The following is a 24,701-nucleotide window of genomic DNA, read 5'->3' as shown; positions in this document are numbered from 1 at the left end:
GTCGAGCAGTTGAAGGCACTCGGCTGGGAGCATCGATGGTGTTTTTCAGCGCTGGCATTTCTCACACACTGCAATGTATTTCTGGACGGAGCGGGTAAGGCCTGGCCAAAAGAAGCGTCGGCGAATCCGGTTGTAGGTGCGGGAGATGCCAAGGTGAACTGCCATTGGTAAATCATGAAGTTCTTGGAGAACAGCTGACCAGAGGTGCTTAACAGTGATGAGAAGTAGGGTAGGAGTGTCGGGGCATACATTGTGGCAATATAATGCACTATCCCAGAGAACAAACAGGTGAAGGGACGAATCACGAGACGAAGATTCCAAGCCATCAATGATGGTGCGCAAGGCGACATCACAACGTTGCTCATCGACAACGTGTAGCAGCTGAGAAACGGAGAAAACGCAAGTATCGGCATCGGGGTCAGGGATGGCAGGTGTTCTGTCCACTGGATAGCATAATAAACAGTCTGCGTCTTGATGTAATCGGCTCAGCTTGTACATTACTGCATAGAAATATTCTTGCAGCTGCAGAGCCCAGCGACCAAGCCAGCCAGTAGGATCCTTGAATGAGGAAAGCCAGCAGACCGCGTGGTGGTCCGTGATTACAGAGAAGTGCGTGCCATACAAGTACGGGCGGAATTTGAAAACCGCCCAGATGAGAGCCAGGCATTCATGATCTGTAATCGAATAGTTGCGCTCCGCTGCTGTGAGGAGGCGGCTAGCGTAGGCGATAACACAATCTTGACCTTGTTGGCGCTGGGCGAAGATGGCTCCGATACAGTGACCACTGGCATCAGTACGTACCTCTTTAGGAGAGGACAGGTCAAAGTGGGCCAGTATAGGTGGCGTGGTGAGAATATTGGTGAGCTGGGCAAATGCGGCAGTTTCAGTGAGGCCCCATGTAAATGGCACATCCTTCTTTAGAAGATTAGTAAGCAGTCGGGCAATCGCTGCGAAGTCTTTAACGAAGCGTTGGAAGTAGGAGCAGAGTCCTACAAAACTTCGGACGTCTTTGACAAACTGAGGTACAGGAAAAGACGTGACAGCACAAATTTTCTTCAGGTCTGGTTGAATACCGGAAGCACCGATGAGGTGGCCCAGCACTGTAATCTGCTGACAACCAAAGTGACACTTCGATGAATTTAGTTGCAGCCCAGCCTCGCGGTAGACTTGAAGAACAGCTGATAAGCGCTCAAGGTGTGTCTCAAATGTAGGTGAAAATATGAGAATGTCGTCTAGGTAGCAGAGACATGTTGACCATTGAACTAAAGAGTCCATGATTCGTTCGAACGTTACTGGGACATTGCATAGACCAAATGGCATAACTTTGAATTGATATAGGCCATCAGGGGTGACGGACGCGGTCTTCTCTTGGTCCTTTTCATCAACAGAAATTTGCCAATAACCAGACCGAAGTTCTATTGATGAAAAGTATTTGGCATCGTAGACACAATCAAGGGGGTCAATGCGAGGCAAGGGGTCTTTCTTGGTAATGCGTTTTAGATGACGATAATCTACGCAGAAATGTCATGTGCCATCTTTCCTTTTAACAAGTACCATGGGTGCCGCCCAAGGGCTCGACGAAGGTCCAACAATACCTTCGGCAAGCATCTTGTCCACTTATCTTGAATAACCTTACGCTTTGAAGCAGAAACTCGATATGGCCGGCGATGAATAGCACTGGCATCACCAGTATTTATGTGATGCTTAACAATTGAAGTCTGGCCCATTTTGCGATTGTTGAGGTTGAAGATGTGATAGGAAACCAAAAGGCAGCACAGAGCTACTGCTTGTTCAAGCAATAGGTTCGCAGCAATCATGGGGCGAAATGTTGCGTCAGGGCACATAGTATCCTGTGGACATGGTGAAGAATCTGAGCATACGTCAACTGAAAACGTTGTGACATGGTCATCTCCTATAGCATATAGCATCGCAACCGATATGCCTTGGGGTATAACTTCGTTTGTCAGGCCAAAAGTGACGACAGGGAGGCATGTCCGGCTATCGGCGACAGTGGTGACGGTGTGGGGCACAATGATATTGCTCATTAAAAGGACATCAGGAACAGGTGTGGCGATGTAATCACCGTCAGGCACTTGAAAAGATGATAGCAAATCGACGAAAGTCAAGGCTTTAGGCGACAGGTGGATGAAGGCGGTCGTACTAAAGTTGTTCGGCAGTTCGGCACAAATATGCGCGAATAGAGGAAGTTCGAGGCAAAAGGTACCTGCAGAACAGTCGATCAAAGCTGAATGCGCCGTAAGAAAGTTGAGTCCGAGGATTAGGTCATGGGGACAATTATTCAGCACTGTAAAAAGAACAGGAATGTGGTGGTCAGCGATACTGATACAGGAAGTACACATTCCAGTGACATCAACAGTGCTACCATCGGCTACGTGTACGACTCGAGTAGTAGGAGACATGAGAACCTTCCTCAGTCGACGACGGAGGTTACAACTCATTATGGATACCTGGGCTCCAGTATCTATTAACACCGTCAAAGGGTGTGGGGTTCTCACCCGTGCTCTTGGGACAAAGGAACAACAACACTGACGTGCAAGCAATCACAAGGGCATTTATTGCACCTTTCGTAGTCCAATGCCTGCTAGCCACCGTCGATGTGAACATCAAGTAAGTTCTGGTACGTTGGGAGCGGCAATGGAGGATTTCTACATGAAGAAGATAATGCAGCACTTCCCCCAGGAGCTGCATGGTCTAGTTTTCTGTTCGGGAGAGTGCATAATTGGTCGGCGACAAAAAGTGACGTGGCTGGAGCGACGGGGACCGACGGCGCTGAGGTGACGGAGAGCAAGCGCGACGACTGTCATCGACGGATACGCCTGAGGTATGAGGCATACGGCGAGGCAAGTAACGGCACGGGTTGGCATGTGGCCTAGGAGAGGGGGAAAGGAGCTAGAATACGGCGACATCCAGGAGGTGCGGCAGTGGCTAGCGACGTGGCCAACACAGAGGCAACCGAAGCAAATGGGCTTGTCATTCAGAGTTCTCCACTTAGTAGGGTTGCGGTATCTGGGAGGGGAAAACCGATCGCTGTGAGTCGTAGATGTCGGCACCGGTTGGGTGTAAGGTCGAGGGATGGAGCAGGCAGCAGGAAAACCGAGGTTGGCAAATTCTTGCCGCATAACTGCCTGAATAAGAGAAATAGCTGGTGCTGGTTATACAATGGCGGGGTCAAGTGGGCGTGGATGGAACGGCACAGGACTTGTAGCCTCGAGCTCGCAGCGAACAATACGGGTGAAGCGCTCATTTAAGGGTGGTGAAGCAGTAAGGTCATTGCAAGACAACGTCACAGCCATGTTAGGGAGCAGGGAGAACTGTGGAATGACGCAGCGGCTTTTGGTGAGCTCAAAGCGGTAGCATTCCTTGACAATGACGTCGATGGTGGACACATTGTTGAAGACCAACAAGTTGAATGTGTCCGCGATCCCCTTAAGTACGTGGCCGACTTTGTGAACCTCAGCCATTTTGTCGTCGACTTTCCAGCAAAGAGCGAGCACATCTTGTATGTGTGAGACATACGATTCAGTAGAAGACTGAACTTGGGTAGCAAGCTCATTTCTAGCAGCCAGCTGCCGACTGGTGGGATTTCCAAAGAGGTCGGTGAGCTTCTCCTTGAAAGCATCCCAGCTAGAGATCTCGTCCTCGTGTGTCTGGAACCAGACATGAGGAGTTCCATCCAAGTAGAATAGGACATTTGCTAGCATAATGGTAGGGCCTCAGTGGTTGTTTTGGCTAACATGCTCATACACGGTGAGGCAGTCCTCAACGTCGACATTATCTTGGCCAGAAAATATTCCAGGATCGCTGGGGTTGGTAACCATAACGTACATGGTAGGTGGGGTCCCAGGAGTAGAAGCAGACGAGGTGCCGTCATCAGGAGCCATTGCTGAAAGCAGGACGGTGCAGCCGCTGCAAAGCTCCATGGAGAGGACTGGGAACGGCACCCTCCACCAAAATGTTATGCGAACGAAGGAATAATAACTGGAGACTATTTACAAAGTGTATTTATAAAGGATAATGCAGTGCTAGCCAGTTCAGCCGACAGCTCGAGAGCCAGAGAGCTTTCGTCGTCTTCGTTGGGGCGCCCGCGTGCATCGGCCACAAGAAACATCCAATATGCATGTATCGATATGCCTTCCTTGCCACAGTATATAGGTGGGGTTTTTCTAAAGAAGAGAGGGCGTAAGGTGGGTGGGTGCGGCAATGAGCGAAGGTGTGTTAACGGCGAGGGTGTAGAATTGAGAATAAAGGAGTGCTGTGCACAAGGCCAGTGACACGGCCATCTGTCAATCACGTGTCAACAGTCGTGTGTCAGCTGGCGTGTCAATGGTGTCAACAGCCCTGTATTACCTGTTTTACTGGTGGTCGTGGGCTATCGTGTCTCTGAAAGAGATAATAGAAGGAGTGGCAGAAACCAGTGCTCGTGAAAAAAACAAATAAATAAAAGAAAATACTGAAATGGAATAAATAAAAGGAAAAGAAAGCTGCGAGAAAAAAAAACACTAAGCAACCAAACTAAGTGTTGTTGCCTATAGCTTGAAATTTAGCATAGCGAGTAGATTTTAGATTCTAAAGCTGCCTTTGAAACATTTATGCCTATTAGTTGCAATGTCTTGGACTTATGATAAGGTATGATTCTGTGTATTTTTTTTCTCGTTCAGAATGGAAATTTGACTGTAAGATGTAGAGTTTTAGTTCATCAAAATTATGACCTGGTTGGTTGAAATGCTCGGCAATGGCTTTGGGAAGCATTTTAGCTGTGTCCGCGCGATGTCCGTTAAATTTGACGTTCATTGGTTGTCCCATTTCACCGATATATTGTTTCTTACAGAAGGAAAATTCAAGCATATAAATCACATCCAAGCTTGTATAAGTGAACCTAGATTTGATTTCATGTGTATAATTATTGGCAGCGCTTTTAATTTTAATGTCACTTTGAAGGTGCCGGCAGGTTTTGTACCTGGGGCAACAACATGCTTTTATTACGGGGGAATGATGTTGGCTGACTTTTGCATGCACCAACATGTCTTTAATGTTCCTGTTGCCACTGAAGACAAGTCCACTTGCCAAAACGTTGGCTCCTGCTTTCACCTTGTTCTTGTTTTGCTCACCGTCTTGAATTTTCATCTCCCGCCCTCCCCGTGTTTTTGAGGGACGTTTTGTCACACTAGGATAACAATGATGCTCACACGACCGACGACAACGACTTGTTGTAGTGTGACAGGTTTTTCTGCCAACGAGGACAAAGGAAACCGCTTTTGCCAATTAGGACGAAGGAAACTGCTTTTTAGTTCTGTTCCGGCCGTAGTGATTTGAAATGAACTACTTCTCACTTCGTACGGTGTGCATACTGCGAGAAGTGTTGAGACTATGCAGAACCAATATTAGTATGTCACTGTTCTCGATGAAAGGCTGCCGATCGGACTTGCTGCCGCTTTTATGAGCGAAACGTGACTACATAGAGTGGTAGCTTTTATGTAATGTTTTGCAAACACATTTCTTTGCCTCTTATGCCAAATGGGTGACAAGTAGCGGCCCGTGCAATGCTCATAAAGCAGATGAGGAAAAATACAATTCCCAGCATTGACACGTCTCAAGCGCTGGCTGGCTAGTGTGGATCATCAGATAGATTGTATTAGATTGCCATGCTCAATCTGAAAGTGCCGAAACTGAAACTTGCCCTCAACGTTCTCACGATTCCTTTGTTGCCATAAGTGGTGCTGGCTTTTCTCAGGCCTAGTGTCATAAGGGTGGCATGCCAGGTGATGTACGTGTGCTGCTATGAGTGCTTGCACAGGGCAGGAGGTTGAGGATTGCTGTTCCTGAACAGCTAAAGCTCAACTTTGTTTGACTGCATTAGACCATTGCATTTATGGAATGCTTCAGACACCTGTCCCTGAATTTCCTACCTAACTTGTCATTCTCTGCATTCAAGTGCGGTTGAATGTCTCTGCCGTTTCAGCCTTCTTTATCTAACCATAAGTGGAAGAAAAGGTGCCACATTAGTTCTGTAGAAAAATTTCATAAGAACATGAAAGACAATCTTGTTGTTGTGCCTAGCTCCCATCCTTAGCACATTTAGATAGGCTCGTGTATGTGCGCCTCACAGGGCTACCAGGGTTTCAGGGAGCTTTTAGATGTGTCGATGATTAGACAGTTTTAGTTACACGTACGCAGAGACTTCATGCACGCAAACGTGAAAGCTCTACGTACCATATGCGCACTGCACCTGAAAGGCTTTTAGCTACATGTACGCAACGCACGCTAAAAGCAACCATGTATCGCCATCTATCGCCAGGTATAAACACTGCTGTAGCCATTGACATCCAAGACAAATCAAAGCCAAGCCAGTCGAGTTGGATTGGCGCGCAAAACACTTAAAAGTGTGTTCTTGTGCTGATCGGAGCTTCACAATGCCTAGAAGTGCTATACCGCATGTTGCCCTCGAAGGGGTTGCACTCCCTTACGTCTCGCAACAAATCCAAGTCGTATTTAGAAAAACGAAGGTGTGGAGCTACCTTGTCGCCGTGTTTGGCTGCCATCTTGCAATATGCTCTCGCTTGTTCGAGATCTCGCGAGACCACCACGCGGAGCTCTCTACGTGTGCAAAGAACGCACGCAAACTTTTGAGTCTCACGTACGTCCGTGAGACTCACGCAAACCCTTTTGCGTTCTGCGCAGGCGCACTGCTCACACGTAAGAGCTCTACATACACAAAGCCTTTACGTACGTGAAACTAAAACTGCCTATTTTTTAGTGCTCTTAGATTGCCCTGGTAAATGTTTCCAAGAAAAATGTGCCAATGCCTTTACAATATTTCGCAAGTGTTTGAGACTTCTTGACCTGACTTTTGAAGTGCCTGTCGACAATAAGCTTCGGTTTCTTGACATTCAGTTCATCTTTACTGATAGTAAGACTTGCTGGGCTTACAGCCCACAAGCTAACAAACCTCTTCTCCAATTTCATTCAGCCCATTTGAATTTGGTGAAGAAGGGCATAACCAACATGTGTTTCAAAAACGCCCTTAGAAAATCATGCCCACAGCTGATGAAAACCAGCCTCCAGCAACAGTCTGCGCGTCTTAAGGAGGCTGATTATCCTTGCCATGTGTTGGTGGCGGTGGCGGAGAGGTTACTAAAACAGGAACGCTCGAGAGATTGCCCCGGTGAAAATGGCAGCACTAGCAGTCGTGGGCAGGTGAAAACCGCAGTGATTCTGTACATACACCAGGTATCACATAGCCTGAAAAAAGTTGGAAGTCGCGCCAACATTTAGGTTGTTTTTTCAGCTCCAAATAAGCTGGGTACCTTGTACAAAACCACGAACCCATTGAGGATGAAAAAGCTGCTGTGTGATAAGAATCACAAAGATCCGTTCGTAGGATGCGCGGTGGGGGTGATCTATTGCATACCGCTGTCATGTGGTAAATGCTACATAGGCCAGACTGGAAGATGCATTAATGTGCGCTTAAGAAAGCACAGAAATAAGTGTCACAGTTTATCAGGCGATGGTTTTCTTGCTTTCCATTGTAAAACGTGTCCATGTTGGCCATGCCGCCCCACTTCGAGAAAATACCACTGTTATATATAGAGATAAGCGCGAATGTGTAAGACTAACAATAGAAACTGAGCAGATCCTCTCGGCTGCTGACTAGTGCATCAGCAAACTGTCACTGTCATTGTCCGCGAGGGAGTTAGATTATTTACGCGTGGCATAAATGTCATTTAGACTTTCTTGTGTTGTATCGGTTCTATATTGTTTTCATGCCATCATATACACAAGTGCATCCTCATGGTTGCTATCATAGTGTGCACGTGGTTGTTTGGGGGTGTAAGTATGATCGATTGCGGAATTAAAGTTTTCGTTGTTGATAGCGCTTGTCTTCGTCTTCGTTTCTTCTTGTGTCCTTGTTTTGTTGCGCTATACAGATACCTTTCAATGACGACCAACCGACAAGCCCATATCGCTGCTGTCGGTGAAAGGCAGCACTGGACAACAATAATTCCTGTTGCGTCTATGTGCATAAATGCTTTTATTTCTGTATAACAGCAAAAGGTTCAACGTTCATAGAATTTATTCAGGCATGTGTGCAAGTTTTATACCAACTAGGCCCAAATGAAGCTTTACTGAAGTTTCATAAAATGCCCACAAAGTGTGGCAAAAAGAGGCAAGCACAGTGTCTTTCCTACTGTAAAATACTCTGTAAGTGCCCCCTAAAGAGTTGGCAATAATTTAAGTAATGTTGGGAAAGGGGTGCTTTTTGAAATTGCCTCAGAAATCGATATGGCAAAAAAAATGCAGGGTGCTATAATTGAGAGCATTATTCGAGAGCATTCTACCTAATCACCTCGGAACCAGTCAGAAGAGTTCTCGGCATTAGAATCATACAAGAGAACAAGGCATGCGATCTGCGTTATCACAAAGTTACAGCACCACTGAGAGCTGACCATCATCATCATCAGCCTATCTTATGTCCACTGCAGGACATAAGATAGGCTGATGATGATGATGATGATGATGATGATGATGATGATGATGATGATGATGATGATGTATAGCTCTCGTTGGTGCTGTAACTTGGCATGGCAGTCTTGGCAGTGCTTACCATACAGGGAATGCGTTGAAAGCACAATATTTCCTGCTAGACATGGCAGCTCACAGTGAACAGTTACTATTTTTAACCTATTCTAATGAATCTCTTTTTCAAAGAAAGGTGGTCCATAAGTTTCCTGCACATTAGAATCACATAAAAAAATGAAACCTTGCTCGCAACGTTAGCAGTTCCATATCAACAGAACTAACATCAACGCCATTGTCATAACAACATGCCGATACAACAAGTCTTCATGTAGGTTGGTGATGACAGTGAACCACTTTCAGGCTTTAAATTACAAGAGTGCAATATAAATATGTTATTTTACATGCTAAGGTAATACCAACAGGGTCGCATAATATGTTTTTGGTGCTGAGATTACTTGTATGCATTTCAAGACTAACTGGTGAAGTCGTTATTTATGCATGGGCCATTATTCTGTTTGCTGTGGCTGTGGAGTTGTTGGAATATGTCCTGAACCACCACTTGTGCTTGGTGAAAAAACAGTCTGCGAAAAGTGTACGCGACGGAACATCTGAGCCAAATTTTGCAGCCGCGTGCACCACGTGGAGCCCGCAAGTTGAGTGTTTCTCAAACCGTCTCTTTTCAGCAGAAGCCTTCTCATCACTCTTTCCTGGCTGCTATCTTTCGTTATATAGCAGATTCCCATATGTGGCTGCTACTGTATTGGCTAATAGTTGACATCAATCAAGAAGGGTGCTGGATGGGTGTGCTTCTTTCTACTGCTACAGTATACATTTATTGACGCAGTTTATTAGAAGAGCTGAAGCAAGCGAAAATCTGCCTTTTGAGTTTTGACAGGAATTACCGTATTTACTTGCATAATGATAGCACTTTCCGAATTTGCTGATCTCACTCCTGAATTTTGTCGTCAAAATTCTTTTATTTTCTTTCCTGTGTAATGATCGCACCCCGAACTTTCTGCAGCGATATGCCGTGTGCCAAGTCTAGCTAATGATGATCGTGCTTACCATCTGTCGAATGCTGTCGAATGCTACGCGAACGACTCTTCAGAACATACCAAGTGGTCTGTGCGCACCAAACATTCTTAAGCAGATGCCCCATTTTATTCCTTTCATCACTCTCCACACCTCCATGAAAAAAAAAAAAGCTACAACCAAATTTGGCTTGGCTTTATTGTTTGTAGGCTTTACAATGGTTGTGGTCAACAACAACAACAAAAAAGGAGCCTTTCGATTCTTCTCGTCTGCACTCGTGGGTATGCAACAAATCGCGAGCGGCAACGATAGTAGCCACGTTTACGCTGATACATAAGAAGTGTACCCTGTTCATACACTGACGCTTGTAACACAGCTAAGATATTTACCCACTCTCAGCGGGAAGGTGCGATATTAGGATAGTAGGGAAGACAAATGCCGCAGTTTCCGCAGCATACCCGCCATGTGTTTCTATGTCACTGGTAGCTAAGCATGCCCATCTCTATTGCTGTCCCCTCAAAGTGGACATGGCTACGTTATTGCCGTAGACTTGCCAATATCCACTTTCATTTCCATTAATGTATTGTTTCTTTATTTCATTTATTAAGCACAAGTAATTTCCCCTGTGTTGTCCTTGGTGTCAGTGTTTGTTGGCTTTGTATGATATGACTAATAAAAATCGAGACCCTCGGTTAACCCCCATTCTTCTCACTTATTACATAACAGGAGCCCAGAATCCAGCAACATTGATGCCTTCAGGTAGCATGTGTGGGTTTATTGACCAGTTGCCTTCACCCAAAAAGATCACGCTCTCGTGATGCCTGCGGCAGAAAGGGCGTTCCACGTCCGCCGCCAAGGTCTGTGAGTGGTGGCGCTGGCTAACACTCCCAAGGTTCTGCTAGGAAACATAAATACCCAAGAAAGTGGATGGGGAAACGGCACTGTGGTAGCTCAATTGGTAGAGCATCGCATGTGAAATGCGAAGGTTGTGGGATCATTTCCCAACTGCGGCAAGTTGCTTTTTCATCCACTTTCATTTCCACTAATTTATCGTTTCATTATTTCATTTATTAAGCACAAGTAATTTCCCCTATGTTGTCCTTGGTATCAGTGTTTATTGGCTTCTTATGATGTTAGCAGTATCTTGTATTTTCAGATACATGATACAGATGCAAGATAAGCAAAGTGTATCTGAAATAGTATCTAAAATACATGCATCTTCGATACTGCCCAGCACTGATCACAGGCCATCTTTGATTGTCAATATCTCCACGTCTGCTGATCGCATTGAAGTACTTCTTGGGGCAAAGTTTTTCTGAGATAGTCTGTTTTAATGTCAAATGCATTTCTGACTTTTATAAAAGGTGGTTCAGTATCCTTTTAAGAAATGTAGAATATCAAACACAGTGGACCTCACGAAGTACATGCAGTCCATTTACAGCAATAGAAAACTGCTTGAAATTGATGACGGTGTAAATAATGTGTGTGAGGTTTCATATTTTTTGTGATTGCCACATTAAGAGGCATGCTACATATTTTAGAGCACTGCTCTTAGGCACCCGTTCCTGCGGCGAGTGTCGGCCTCAGTGTCGGCGTAACCGAGCCAATGAGCACAACAGCAAAGGATGAAAGAGTGAACACGGCGCGGGACATGAAAGACGCAAGCCACGAACCGTAGAGATGAATGAGAGCGGCCCCTTCAGTGATTTGCACACAGGAAACTGGTGTAATGAAGACCTCCTTGACGACTCGATGTGGGCTTGTATCTGGCTTCAGCCGGACAGCTTGTTTCATACTTTCGTCTGCTCCCGTCAGCTCTTGCTCCCGCTTGTTTGCTTTGTTTGGTTTAGTCTTGTTCGCACTTGCTTCAATTGTTCTTTACAGTGATGAGTCTAAACTGAGACGTCCTGATGGAAAGGTATTTGGAGATAGCGCACCATATCCAGTTCTGTATAACAAGACGCACCCTGAATACAAGGACGGAGAGGCGACACCCAGTACTCCATTCGCCTTCACTTTAGAATGCGGCGACACTGCAATAGAAGAGAGCACACCAATGTGATTATGATCATTGGCAATGACGCCGTCATGTTCATAAGACATGACTCGCATTAAAAATGAAGGGCGAAGAACATAAACACACCGCCGACCTGACAGCAGACGAAGGAAAAAGCATGCGACATCTCACCCCTACAGAGAGGAAGCAAGATTTTCATGCTGTCACGTGACTGCCGTAGCTGCGTTATAACGCCGGCGGCACACTACGTGCATTTTACTACTAGTGTGTATGGGGCTTTCAGCAGCGATGATTGCTAGAGTAGTGCACATCGTCTGTTGACCAATGACACCATCAGTAAAGCATGTGTTGAGCGCGTCAAACCAAAGCGCTGCATGAGGGGAGTCTGTCTGCGGCGGCCGCTTTGAATCGTGCCAACATGTCACTTGTGCGCTGTCTCACGATCTCCCAATTAGCACAGCAGTCACACCACATTTCGTTTGGTTGCAACGTGCCACAAGAGACAGATTGTCTGCGCCAGCCAAGATATTGTGAAATGAAAACATGTATACAGCTGCACTCAAATTTTGCATTAGGTAGTATCATAATCGTTGGTGATGTTTAAAATGTGGTAGGCGTTAGATTGTACACTAATTTTCCACTTTGGACTGGTATAAAGTCTGTGCTTGTTTGATTCGGGAGCGTGTTAGACTCTGGCAAATACTGCCAAATGAATTGGCAATCTGGTATGGCATTTTTTTTACGTGTTTAATTCAACTAGCCTGATAATTCAGTCAATTTTGTCGGTTCCATCAGGATTGAATGAATGAAAATCGACTGTAGAAGAAGCACTGTTACATGCGTGCTTCGCCTCGACAACTTTCACTTCATTGCTCTAGAAAGTTAAATTCTGGAGTTGCAACTTGATTATGAGGCACGGTATAGTGCGGGACTTCTGTCTAGTTTTGGCCATTTGGGGTCCTTTAATATACACCTAAAACTAAGTGCACAAGCATTTTGGCATTTTGTCCCCATTGAAATGTGGTCACTGTGGCCAGGACCAAATCTACGACCTTGAGCTCAGCAGCACAACATCATAGTCACTAAGCTACTGCAGCAAGTGCAGCAGAAAGTTGTTGGCTATCATTAAAAATCTGATCTGCAGGTCAGGCTCATCCACTATTTATACTTGGCTCATCGAACGTTTCAGTGTAATCGCTGGTGCTTGCACACATTATAGAATTTACAACACTGTTCATGTCACACATGCAACCTGATTACAAAAGGTTCACTGACAAACAGACAATGGATAGAATCGGCTACAAGAATCGAAAATGTTCGCATCTTGCGCCCAGCAATAATGTCGAACATTTGTTAGCCAATGAAAAGCCATCACTGGAAAGAGATAAACAAGTACACCTTTCAATAATAAGGAAGCGAAAGGTAGTATAAATGTTTCTACTGGATGCTCTGCCATGCCATGGCAAGACAGGCCTGTGGCTTCTCTTTAAATTCAGTAAGATGTACTTGGAAAGAAGGAAGACACCTGTGTTCCAGCATTGCAGCATTGGCTTTGAGCCACACTTACTCTCTTGTTCTCTGGACAGCAAGGATGGCGTTCACACAGTGGTCCTTAAAGGGGGGGCCGCCAACCACTTTTTATGGAAGTCGAGAAATTCATTTGACGGTAAAATCAACTGTGTCAGAAATACTTTGCGGGAAAAAAGTACTTCAATGTGTTCAGCAGAACCGGACTTATTGGCAATCAAACAGCCCCTTCGCAGTGCTTCTGCTGCTTCTGACCTGCGCTGCCGAGGCTACGGAGTGTGGAGCATGCCCACAACGCTTCACCTACTGAACGTCACAGTGACATGCAGTTCAATTTGATTTTGGATCTTCATGTAGACCCCACTGCCCCCAATTTGGAGCCTATGAGTGTCAAATGCTTTTGTCCTCTGTCAAGGTCTTATGGTGCTAAGCACGACACATGGAAAGTTCGAATTATGAAAAGCCTTTATGGGCCATGAACATAAAAGGCGAATATATTTAACACCAGTGACCACACTACGAACACAATAGTAAAGAAAGTCCTAACACACAGCAAACTATATACATCGTCGGTTAATTCAAGGTTCTTCTCCAAAGTCTTCACACAAGATTTGTTGAACAATTCGAAAATATTTACATTGCATCATTGACGTGGCCATGCCACCTCGTTTTTACTGCTTCAGACGACGTGTCGATAGGCATGCCGATGTGTCGATGATCTGATGTTGGTGTGTCCGACGTTTGACCTGGTAAGGCAACCAGGGCAGTGGGGTGACCGAGGCGCTCGGATCGCCCAGCTGACTGGGCTAGCCTGCGGATTGTCGCCGCAGGGAGTCTTGGCTGTGGCCTCTGGTGGGACACCCGCTCAGCTCACAGGTTGCAGCTGCGGCAGCTGAAGCATAGTGTCCACTGGGTTGCCGCCATGCCCATGCACCATCCGTCCCATCCGGCCTCCAGCTCCTTCTCCCGCTCGTTGTTCCAGAGTGTAGCTGGACTGCTTTCCTCTGCTATGTGATGTTTTTTCGCATTGGCCACATTGTCGCGCATGCATTTTTCCACTTCTTCTTCCATAGCTTCCATTCTTTTCTTTCAGACATTTTCGTATTTCTTCACTTTTTTCTTTATCTCTTCCACAGCCTCCTCGTGCTTTCTTGTCCTTTTCATGTTTTCTTCTTTCTCCTTGTTTCTTTCTTTTCTCATGACATCTGCAGCGAGCTGTAGTGTGCTTAGACAGCGGACTTGTCGCGGCACCCTGTGGCAGCTTGGTATCTACGCTGCATAGCAGACTGCTGCTTTGTGCTACTGCAGCATTTGCTTTGTGCACGGCACAGCTTAAGTTCACGCTCGCGCTTAATAATTCTGTGTGGCTGTGCTACGTGGTGCAGACCAGCTGCACCAGCCTGACCAACGGATAGCAGCCACATCCAGCTTGCGCATTTTGAAGCACTATCAACAGCTCAATACGAAACGAAGTCTGCCAAGGCGTCTAATCAGGAGTGGCCAGGAGTATGTGTGGTCTGGCTGTGTTTTGCATGGCTCGAGGCTAGTTGAGTGTTCAAAATTAGTCGAAATTAGCTAGACACGATGGCTACAACACCGATAAGCAGGGTGGCCAAATTCCTACGTGGACGAGTGTGAGCAGACGATAGTCGGCTTCTTTTGTAAGTATGTAATTATTATCGAAATTCAAAAGCAGATTTTTGCTTACCCCAGCCTGTATACATATTAAACTACGTCGACCAATATACACGGTAACAGTAAGAAGAAGCGCACTGATCCCAACACCCTTCTTGATTTATGTCAACTATTGGCCAATGGTAGCCATGTATGGGAATAGGTATTACGATATAAAGCGTCCAGAAAAGAGTGAGGAGGGGCGTTTGTTGAAAAGAGAGCATTTAAGAGAAAGGTGACCGCGCTCTGCTTGCAAGCTCCACGTGCCACGCACGGCTGCAAATGTTGGCCAATATGTTCACAGCAGCATATGCTATCCATGGATTGTGTTTTTTCACCAAACCTGAGCTCAGGTGGTTCAGGCCCCTTTAAAGCCTGTGCTGTCTTGCACCTTAATGTACTTACAACTGTAGTGTGCCTTCACATTCCCCCATTGGCTGTTTCTGGATTGTCTGACAATTGTTGTGAAATTTGTGAGCTCTTTCTCTAAACAACATATGTTTTTTACGTTTCCGAAATTGATGGTGCCAAGGAAAGTCGAGGATGGCCTTTCCTATCTTGTTTTCCGCTTTAGATACAATTCTTTGTATATTGCTTTGTGACTTTGTTGTAAGGTGTATGTGTTATTGTTTTACTTCACGTCAAGGTGTTTGAAGAAGTACAGTCATGTTGTGCTGCACTGTCTGAACGCCTGGGCCAGAGCAATTACTACTTCGGTGACAAGTAAGTAATTTTTAGCCTATGCTGTAGTAATTTCGGAGCATTTTCTAAAATTGTGAACATTAGAAGTATTATAGGGAGGGGAAAGTTTTCGTAAAGGTTATACAAAAACAGCCACTATGCTGACGTGACGTTATCCGTGCACTGCTCCGCATCCTGCTAATAAAGAAAGTATGCATTGTTGGGCTTTTTGTTGAGTGACCAAGGTCCTCTCATGCTAAGCGGACTCAGGATTGTCATTTTTCCGAAGTCAGCTGCAAAGTTTTCAAATCACAGTTTCACAGGCTTAGTATGTGGGTTGGTGGGGTGCAGATATAGGCTACCGCTAGCGCACATATTTAAGTCCATGCAACATCTTAGTACAACTCGCCAACTCAGATGCATCTGTTCCTTGTTGCACAGGGCACTTGAGTAGGTAGCCGGATATACCACCAGGATCATGTAAGGAGCTTACCACATGCATTTTGGGAGCTTTTTAAAGCATTCCACTTTCCTGTGGACATATATACATCGGACAAACAAGCTGGTAGGTCAGTGCAAAATCGAAATTCGTCAAATACACGTAGTGCACCACTCTCTCATCTTGCATCACATTGCCTATTAGAGCCAGTGTAAATCATTTGTCATAAGTATAGCCATGTTGTACAGCCACCCTGACTAGACTACACGAGAAACCTCAGAGGAGTGTCATATTGGTGACTACTACTACTAAATGCTCTCCCTGTAGCGGCTGCACCGAGAAATCACTCATCCAGGTTCAAGCTTGAAGCGAAAGAGAGCATCCCATCAAGGCATGCGCCCAGTGAATGTCTTGTAGTTCTCAAATTGTCATGACGCTGCTGCGCTCAAGCCTGAAAATGAAAAAAAAAAATATATGAATGTCGAAAGACTTGCTGTGTACCATTATGCGTGTCATCGCGGTGGAAAAACCGCAATTTATGATTTCATCTTTTCACAAAAGAAGCAGACGGCATGCATCGGAGAGCGACTTGGATAAGAAACTTTGCATTGGGAAAAGGTGGTGACTGATACTATACCGGTTTGTTCTAAACACTTCACTCGGGACTTTTCTTGTCGGCGAGCAGAAAATTTCTTTCGATATCTTGCTGGCATTTCAAATCGTGGAGTGTGTTTTGTGTAGGCAGGCTTTTTGAGAAATTATAGTGATGCACATTTAAGCTTCATTTGGTTTTGTTCATTTGCAGCTTTCTGCCCCAGAATTAGTGTTACTAATGCTTTAAACAGTAGGAATATTCTCGCTAATGTCTGCAGACACGGTAGCAGGAATGATGACTACCTTGGAGGGTCTGAAGTTGATCAGGACGCATATTATGCCACGAGGCGACATATCATTTTCATAGCTTGCTTTAGCTTAGCAGTGCAAGCAGAAGACGCTGTTTTCTCATTCAACACATTGAGTTGTCAGTATTTTCTCGCAAGAAATTTAGAAGCAAAAGCAAACAGCACTCGTTCCAGCTTTGGAGCGTTCGACCTGCACACAGCGCCGCTAGTTTGCTTTCCGACTCTGTGCACACACCTAAATTCTATTGCAACTGGTTCACTTCATTTCCAAGTCATGCATTTACATTAACACAAGTGACTTTGCCCAAAAGGAAACCTTCACCAAATTTTGGAAATCTGCTGCAAGAAACTCAACTTGGTCCCATCAGTTGTTATTGATTTCTTGCGTTTCACTTCGGTATGAGAATTTCTACAGGCGGGGGGTGTCTGCTGTGTTCACAATCCCGAGCCCTACCTTGAACACTGCTTACTGTAAGCATGAACAAGCACCAGTTATTGGACGCAGACAACCTTATCACATGTATCAGCTAACTATAAAAAGAAAGGTGCAGCCCCAACTCACAAACAGAACTCTCATTTGTTTTTATCCCAAGACACACTGACCAGGTAATGCTACATTTTTTAGCTTCACTGCATAATATCCATATTTAGCTTCTGAGAGCAAGACAGGCATTACTGCCTATACATTGTAAGATATACTATATGTGATATACTACAACACGAGTCTCAGTGTGGAGTTGCCTATGAAGATTAAAAGACAGTTGACTATTGTACCTGTACCAGTGGAGCAACACCGTGAATAAGTGCTCGCACCTTTTGGAGGTCTGCTACGCACATACACTTCGTTTTTTAAACCTCCAGCTCGCTTGAAAGGCTCTTTGTTTTAAAAAAAAACTCTGATGTGGCTCGCTCGGCTGGCAAGATGTTGGCGTGCACAGCACAATGATTTCCTTGGTTTCATCACTGAAATCCTCGAGACCAATCAAAATAAGGTAGTCAGCTGCAAGGAACCTCTCGGCTTCGACAAAACACCTCAATTTGATGCTACGAACAAGAAATGCGTGAGGGCAGCACCGAGCAAAAGAGCCACCATGAACCTGGATGTCGTAGCCATCTTTATTTATTTGGACAGCGCTGCCAGCACAAGTAATGGATTCTGGAGTTGCCAATTACCAAGAACGTTGTTCTCTGTATAAGCCAACCATCCTTGTCACTTCATGATTAAAAGCACAACTACATTTATCACTGTTAGATGCATACCTTTGTTGTCTGGTTTTAGTTCCTGTTGACATAAGCAATGTGTCTGCCTATATATTTTTCGTTTGTGCAGTAAAAAATTGAGTTGAGGGTTAGCACTTGTTTGTGTCCTCTTTCTGTGTTTCTTCTCATCCCAGCACTGTGGTAGGTTTCTCAATGATGAAATACCAACTAGTGCAACTATCTGTTGTATTGTAGGCTTGGAAAAGTTACAACTACATGTGTTTCGCTATTTTTTCTTCCCGTGTTTAAGGTTGACTTAGGTATTAAGAAATTGGTAAATTAAGTTGGACATATGTTCAGAAGGACTGTCTGTTGGGATAGTTCATCTAACATTGTTCAGCCAGTACATTGGTTTACCATTTGTTTACTATGGCTTACAAACTTGTCATATAAATATAGGGTTGTTATGAAATGAAGGGAAATCGTGGGGGTGTTGATGATGCTGCACATTTTTTTGGCTTCTTGACCTCTTCTGACACCCATTGCTAAAACCTTTGCCAAGTATCAATAAAGCCCTTGCCCTATTATCTATGCCTGTTCATTGAAAATAAGTAGTTGGGCGTGCTCTGGATACCTTGAAGTGCACCTCACTTGTAGCAACTGATGCGTACACTCATTAGAGTGTGTCTCGTACATGTGTTAACAATGGAAGATCCTAGTTGACACTTGGTGACCGTTTGTGTTCTACGATGACATTGCAAAATCCTTTACAAAGGGAAAGGGTGGTTTGTTTGTCCTTCGCTTCACTTTTCATTGGAATGTGCAGATAAAGGGTGATCATTCTTAAGTTTCGGAAAATTTTTAAAAATTGGCTCTTGTAGAGAACATAACTATAGTCATTAGCTGGATTATTCAGAGAGGTGGACATTACTTGCATGGGAAGTCAAAACACATCCAACAAATTAACAAAGAATCACTAATTATCTTCTTAATAAGTTTACAGCACACATTGTAATTTATTAATTGTAGCTGGTGAGTTTACAAGCAAACTCGGATACATAGTGCAAGAATGACACAAAGACAAAGTAGGAACACGGGACAAGCACTAACTTTCAACAATTGATTTATTCTTCTCTTCCCTTCAGTGTGTCTGTTGCAGTGGCGTCCCAGTGAGTATACATATGCTCACCAGCTGCAATAAATCAGTTGTTGAAAGTTAGCGCTCGTCCCGTGCTACTGCTTCGTCCTTGTGTCATTCTTGTGCTATGTATCCCAGTTTGTATGTATCCCACCAACACGCCCAAACTTCTTCCCTGCTAGAGCTTACAAGGCCTATGCACTTGGAACAAATTTCCAGAATGACACCACTTTTGAGGTATATGCCATCAAAAACACCGTAAAAATGCACTATTGCTCCACTTGCTTTTTTAACAAAACACTTTCTTATGCTTTGAAGCACAAAGGTAAGTGAAATGCCCATGTATTTCATCCCACAGTTTCGAACATACCTCGAAAGTAGTCCAGTCCTGGGAATTCATTGCTACTGAATACATCTTGCAAATCACTGGCTACAATTCGTAAATTGCAATATGTGCCGTAAGTCCTTAAATAAGCAGGTAATTAGTGAACTTTCGTTGCCTAGCTTAATATATGTTTCGATTTCTCAGGTTAGTAATGTCCGCCCCTTCGTATAATACAGCTCAAGGATAAGAATTAGGCTATCTGTCACAGGCGATCTTTAAAAATTCTATAATACTTAAAGATGATCACCCCAATAAATATGTCAACCATGAATGGTTTTTGTTATTTGACTTGTATTCAGTTCAAAAATTCAGTAGTGGAAGTACTTGAATAATATTTTCTTGTGGAATATATAAGATAAAAATTATTCTTAGGGCCTTCAGTGAGGTCATTAAAATGTCCATTGTTAGTCTAACTACTGGAATATGTAGCCATTCCTGTAACTATTACTCTTAAGTCTGCTACTACAATAAAAGCTTTTCTGGAGTCCTCCACTATGGCGTGCCTCATGATCAGAAAGTGGTTTTGGCACGTAAAACCCCATAATTTAATTTTTTACAGTAAAAGCCCATTAATTCGAATTCCGCGGGGGTGCAACGAGAATTTGAATTATGCAAAATTCGAACTAATGAAAGTCAGAGCAAAATTCGCTCGGTTAAGGCGCGTATATAGTCCGATGTAGTGTCAGCGCGCACACGCTACGTTACGTTGACTTCGAAAGCACTAGCACAACAAACGTAACAGGACGTGGCCCGACGTGCCCGACGTCGAGATGACTCTTGCTCCATTCGCACGTTCGTTGTGCCGACTGCACTGACTCTCAATGCATGGCGCGCAAAATTGTCCACGTCTCTTCCCCGATGGTCGCAGGCAGCCATTCAAAGCAGCTCACAGTTTGGGGGATCGTTCTGCGCATTGTCCGAAAAGAACAGCCGACAGCGCGCGCTTCTAAGTTTAGAGGGGATGGCATGTCGGCTGGCGAAGCGCCGTAGCGCGATTGGCTTCACGTGACGTGCACTGACGCTCGCTGCAGGAACAAGAGCGGCGGTCTAAAATGCACTCTCGAAACGCATCACAACCTGCTGCGATATTGGTATCCGTTGTACTTTTGTAGGCGCACCCGCAGCACGCTGCAGAGTTCTACTATACGCATAGGTGGCCCAAACACGCATCCCAGCAATGTTTTCCTTTGAGTAATAGCCATGAATCTCAACGGCTATGCTTTTGGTACTGCGAGCGCCGATAAACATCACGGCCGCCGTGTAACAGACTTTACCTAGTGCCGCTTCTCGCAGAACACCTCGTAGGTAAAGAGCATACCCTCCAAGATGTGACATGAAAAAGAAAGAAAGAAAGAAAAAGACGCAGTTTCACCCCCCAAGGCGAAGCATTGATTGCAACAGCAAATCAGCAGACATCCGTATGAAGTAAGGATAGTACTTTTAAAACACTCGCTTGCTAACTAAAATACTAAGCTTGGCATCGGCATGCACAGCAAACACGTTACACACGATTACTACGGACACTCGCTGTCAAAACGCTGGCGTGGAGAAACGCAGCAACAGCAGCGAGTGAAGTGATATTTGTGCTGTCTATCGCTTCAATGCGAAGTGAGCGCTGAGAACGCAGCATGCACAAAGCTACGAGCCACTGACGCAACTTGACTGTGCCCTCAACGCAGATCGCTCTCATGATACGGGCCAGCTGCCACATGTGCAGTTGCAGCCGGAGAGAACTTTGTAAGCTCGTCATTTCCAACAATGTACTGCGTAATAAATAATTAAACATCATTGAAATTGTCCAACAGCAGAATTCGAACGCAGGAACTCTAGCACAGAAGCCTGATATTGAAACCATTAAGCCACGGACGCATGTATCGACAAGCGAATGAAGCGCCCTTATGAATTTATCGCGGGCATGCCAGTGCCTTGAGACGCTTGGCGCGCTTTAATTTGGCCATCTGGACAAGCTCAATCGTTGCAATTAATAGCAATTGTGCGTGTTCGCGGCGTCTTCTGCACTTCAAAAAGCATAGATAGCGCTGAAATTTACAATGAGATCTATATAGCTTAATATACAAAGCCATAAGAACGTCTGAATCCACAAGCATGAAGATAGACAAATCCATGTACTTCCCATCATTCCCATGGTGGTACAACGACAGCAGCGCCAGAGTTCCCTCTAGTAATTATTGTATGAAACTCTATGCCCCTCACATACCCTTGCACGCTGTCACTCGCACATACATCAGAGCACGCCGCGACGGTGACGCCGCATGCTCTCGCAATTAAAAAATAAATAAATGAAAAATGTAGATCCGCGTTCGCATTCGTGTTTTTATCTTGAAGGTCTTGAGAGAGGGAGAGGACCGACCTGCTACAGACAGCAGCAGATAGAAAGAGCAAAAAGGCGATGGGCGTCGCCAACATACGCCCGTGCACCAGCATTCGCCCTCATCCACGATGGCGCGGAGTTCAAATTACTGGTGGCGGTGCATATTTCAGTGTGAATTAGCAGGTTGTGTTACATATTGTTTTCAATACATTGTGGGACAGACCGCGGTGGCTGCTTCGAATTATCCGAAATATCTAATGGATTGTGAATTAACGAGCTTTTACTGCATTTGTTGTTAGCAGCGGCACAGATTTCCAACCTAACATTTTTATTTTATTTTTATTTATTGATACTGTCAGCCCATGACGGGCAGTTACAGGAGTGGACTTAATTACATAAACAGAGAAGTGCATTAGTGCACTTGAACAATGCACTAAAAATAAGAAACAGAAAATAAAGCAGCACTACTGATAGGAAACACATTAACAATATAATTACACAGCACATTTTAACTTATTATATCACGATATTAGTACAGAACATCAGGGTGCATCAGGGTACGTAAGGCAACGTATTGCTTCCGAGAATGCATTAAATGATTTTATTGGGACAGTTGAATCAGGCAAAGAGTTCCACTGCTGAATTGCCCTGGGAAAAAAACTATACCTGAAGCAGATATTGTGCACTGTGGAAGGAGGTATATACATACTGTATCTGTGCCGTGATGCTTCCTGTTTCTTGATTTGGAAGTACTCGTCTTATCTTATTTTGATATGGTTATGAATTACTACGGACAGGAATTTAAGCCTTTCATACTCGGTACATTTTTGTAGAGGTGGAAGCTCTGCATGTTTACATAATTCAGTTGGCGAGTGAAAACAGCGGTACTTATTAAATATAAACCTACAAGTAAGGCGCTGGACCTTCTCTAGTTTTAGACAGCTACATTTGGTGTAGGGATCCCATACCATTTTTGTGTACTCAATTATGAATCTTAAAAAGGTTTTATAAGCTAAAATTTTGATTTCAAGGGAGGCACAGTGCAGGTTACATCTCAGTCCCCACAATACTTTGTTAGCTTTTGCACAAAGCTTATTTACGTGAAGATTCCAACGCAAGTCAGTTGTAAATATAAGACCTAGGTATTTATATTGTTTAACTCGAGCAAGTTCATGACCGTTGATACTGTATGAGAAATTAAAATATTCTTTTTCCAGAAATGGACATAAAAACTGATTTAGTTAGGTTAAGCTGCATTTGCCACCGATTGCACCAGTTCTTAATTTTCTGCAAGATTAAGGTCGGCCTGGATTACCTGGTGACTCCATTCTCTTGTACAATATTGTCACGTGGTGGTGACGTTGAAGAACACAGTAGCAATACTGTGAACGACAAAGCTAACTTTTATTGGGCGAACCTGTGCCCACAAAAACAGGCTACACTTATAGCACAACGATAGCGGCGAACACGGTCGGCGATCGTCGGAAATCTGATCAGCGGGTCCAGCAGTAGTCTTCATACGTTCCAGACTAATCGTTCGAACCCGCGTGCCATCCACAAAGTTCTACACCATTCGCGTCACGCGATGAAATCAGATAACACAAGGTTCGGCGACAACAGACAGCCGGGTAGAAGCATCGATAACTTTCCAGAAACTTCGCATACATGCAGGCGCGTCCCGCGCTGTGCGATTACAGTTGTTAAGCGGTGAAACGTGGTCGCCCGATAAAGATAAGTACACGTGTCAATACCCCCCTCTTAAAAAGCATCGACCCGATGCTGCAAACAAACGAAAGTAATGAACAAAAGCACTTGTAGCACAGAAAACAAAAAAAAAGATAAGAAAGTTCGTCAGCGTCCGTAAAAGGGTTTAAGGCGCACCACGTGGACCACTTCAGATCGTGCGCGGCGCCGCTGTGAATGCGAAATGCCGTCTGGCACGACCTCATAGTCCAGTGCGCCAATACGTCGGATGACCTTGTAGGGTCCGAAATAGCGTCACAGTAGTTTCTCACTGAGTCCTCATCGGCGTATCGGGGTCCATACCCAAACACAGTCACTGGGCTGGTACTCGACGAAGCGTCGTCGGAGGTTGTAGTGTCGGCTGTCAGTCCTCTGCTGGTTCTTGATCCGCAGGCGGGCGAGCTGTCGGGCTTCTTCGGCGCGCTGGAGGTAGATAGCGACGTCAAGGTTCTCGTCGGTGACGTGCGGCAGCATGGCGTCGAGCGTCGTCGTCGGGTTCCTGAGCGTTGTCGTCGGGTTCCTAGCAGTAGACGTTGGTCACCTTCGATGACTCCTTCTACGTCAGCGGGTGTTTCGGTGCCGACCGAAATAACAATGCTCGAGCGAGGCGGGATGCTCACTTGATCTTCGAGAACACTCAAGGCGTGGTGACTACGAAAGCTCTCCGGCGGTATCGCTTGATCTTCCTACAGCGTTATCGATTTTGACTTCAGGTCTATGATTGCGCCGTGTTGGTTCACGAAGTCCATGCCGAGAATGACGTCTCGTGAACACTGCTGGAGGATAACGAACGAAGGTGGCAGGGTAGTCCGGTCATGAATTGTAATTCTTGCCGTGCAGATTCCAGTCGGCGTAATGAGGTGTCCTCCAGCGGTCTGAATTTGGGGGCCCTCCCATGCAGTCTTAACCTTCTTCAACTGGGCGGCGATGTGTCCACTCATTACGGGGTAATCGGCCCCTGTGTCGACTAAGGCAGTGACTGCGTGGCCGTCGAGAAGTATGTCGAGGTTGGTGGTTCTTTGTCTGGCGTTGCAGTTGGGTCTTGGCGTCGGATCACGGCTGCGTCGCGTTGAACTAAAGCTGGAACGTCGCG

At 45.0% G+C, this 24,701-nt stretch overlaps 1 protein-coding gene across 1 annotated transcript in view; it reads left to right on the top strand.

Annotated features, from left to right (window-relative positions):
* LOC142583402 (metaxin-2-like) overlaps nucleotides 1–24,701 on the top strand; it is a 91,822-nt gene that overhangs the window by 51,713 nt on the left and 15,408 nt on the right. The window contains exon 8 of the mRNA XM_075693854.1: nucleotides 15,435–15,511. Coding sequence (XP_075549969.1) covers nucleotides 15,435–15,511 — 77 coding nt within the window. The remainder of the gene's footprint in view (nucleotides 1–15,434; nucleotides 15,512–24,701) is intronic.

The sequence above is a fragment of the Dermacentor variabilis genome, chromosome 5, assembly GCF_050947875.1.
Source record: "Dermacentor variabilis isolate Ectoservices chromosome 5, ASM5094787v1, whole genome shotgun sequence".
Lineage (NCBI taxonomy): Eukaryota > Metazoa > Arthropoda > Arachnida > Ixodida > Ixodidae > Dermacentor > Dermacentor variabilis.
This window is presented reverse-complemented; position numbering and strand designations above follow the sequence as displayed.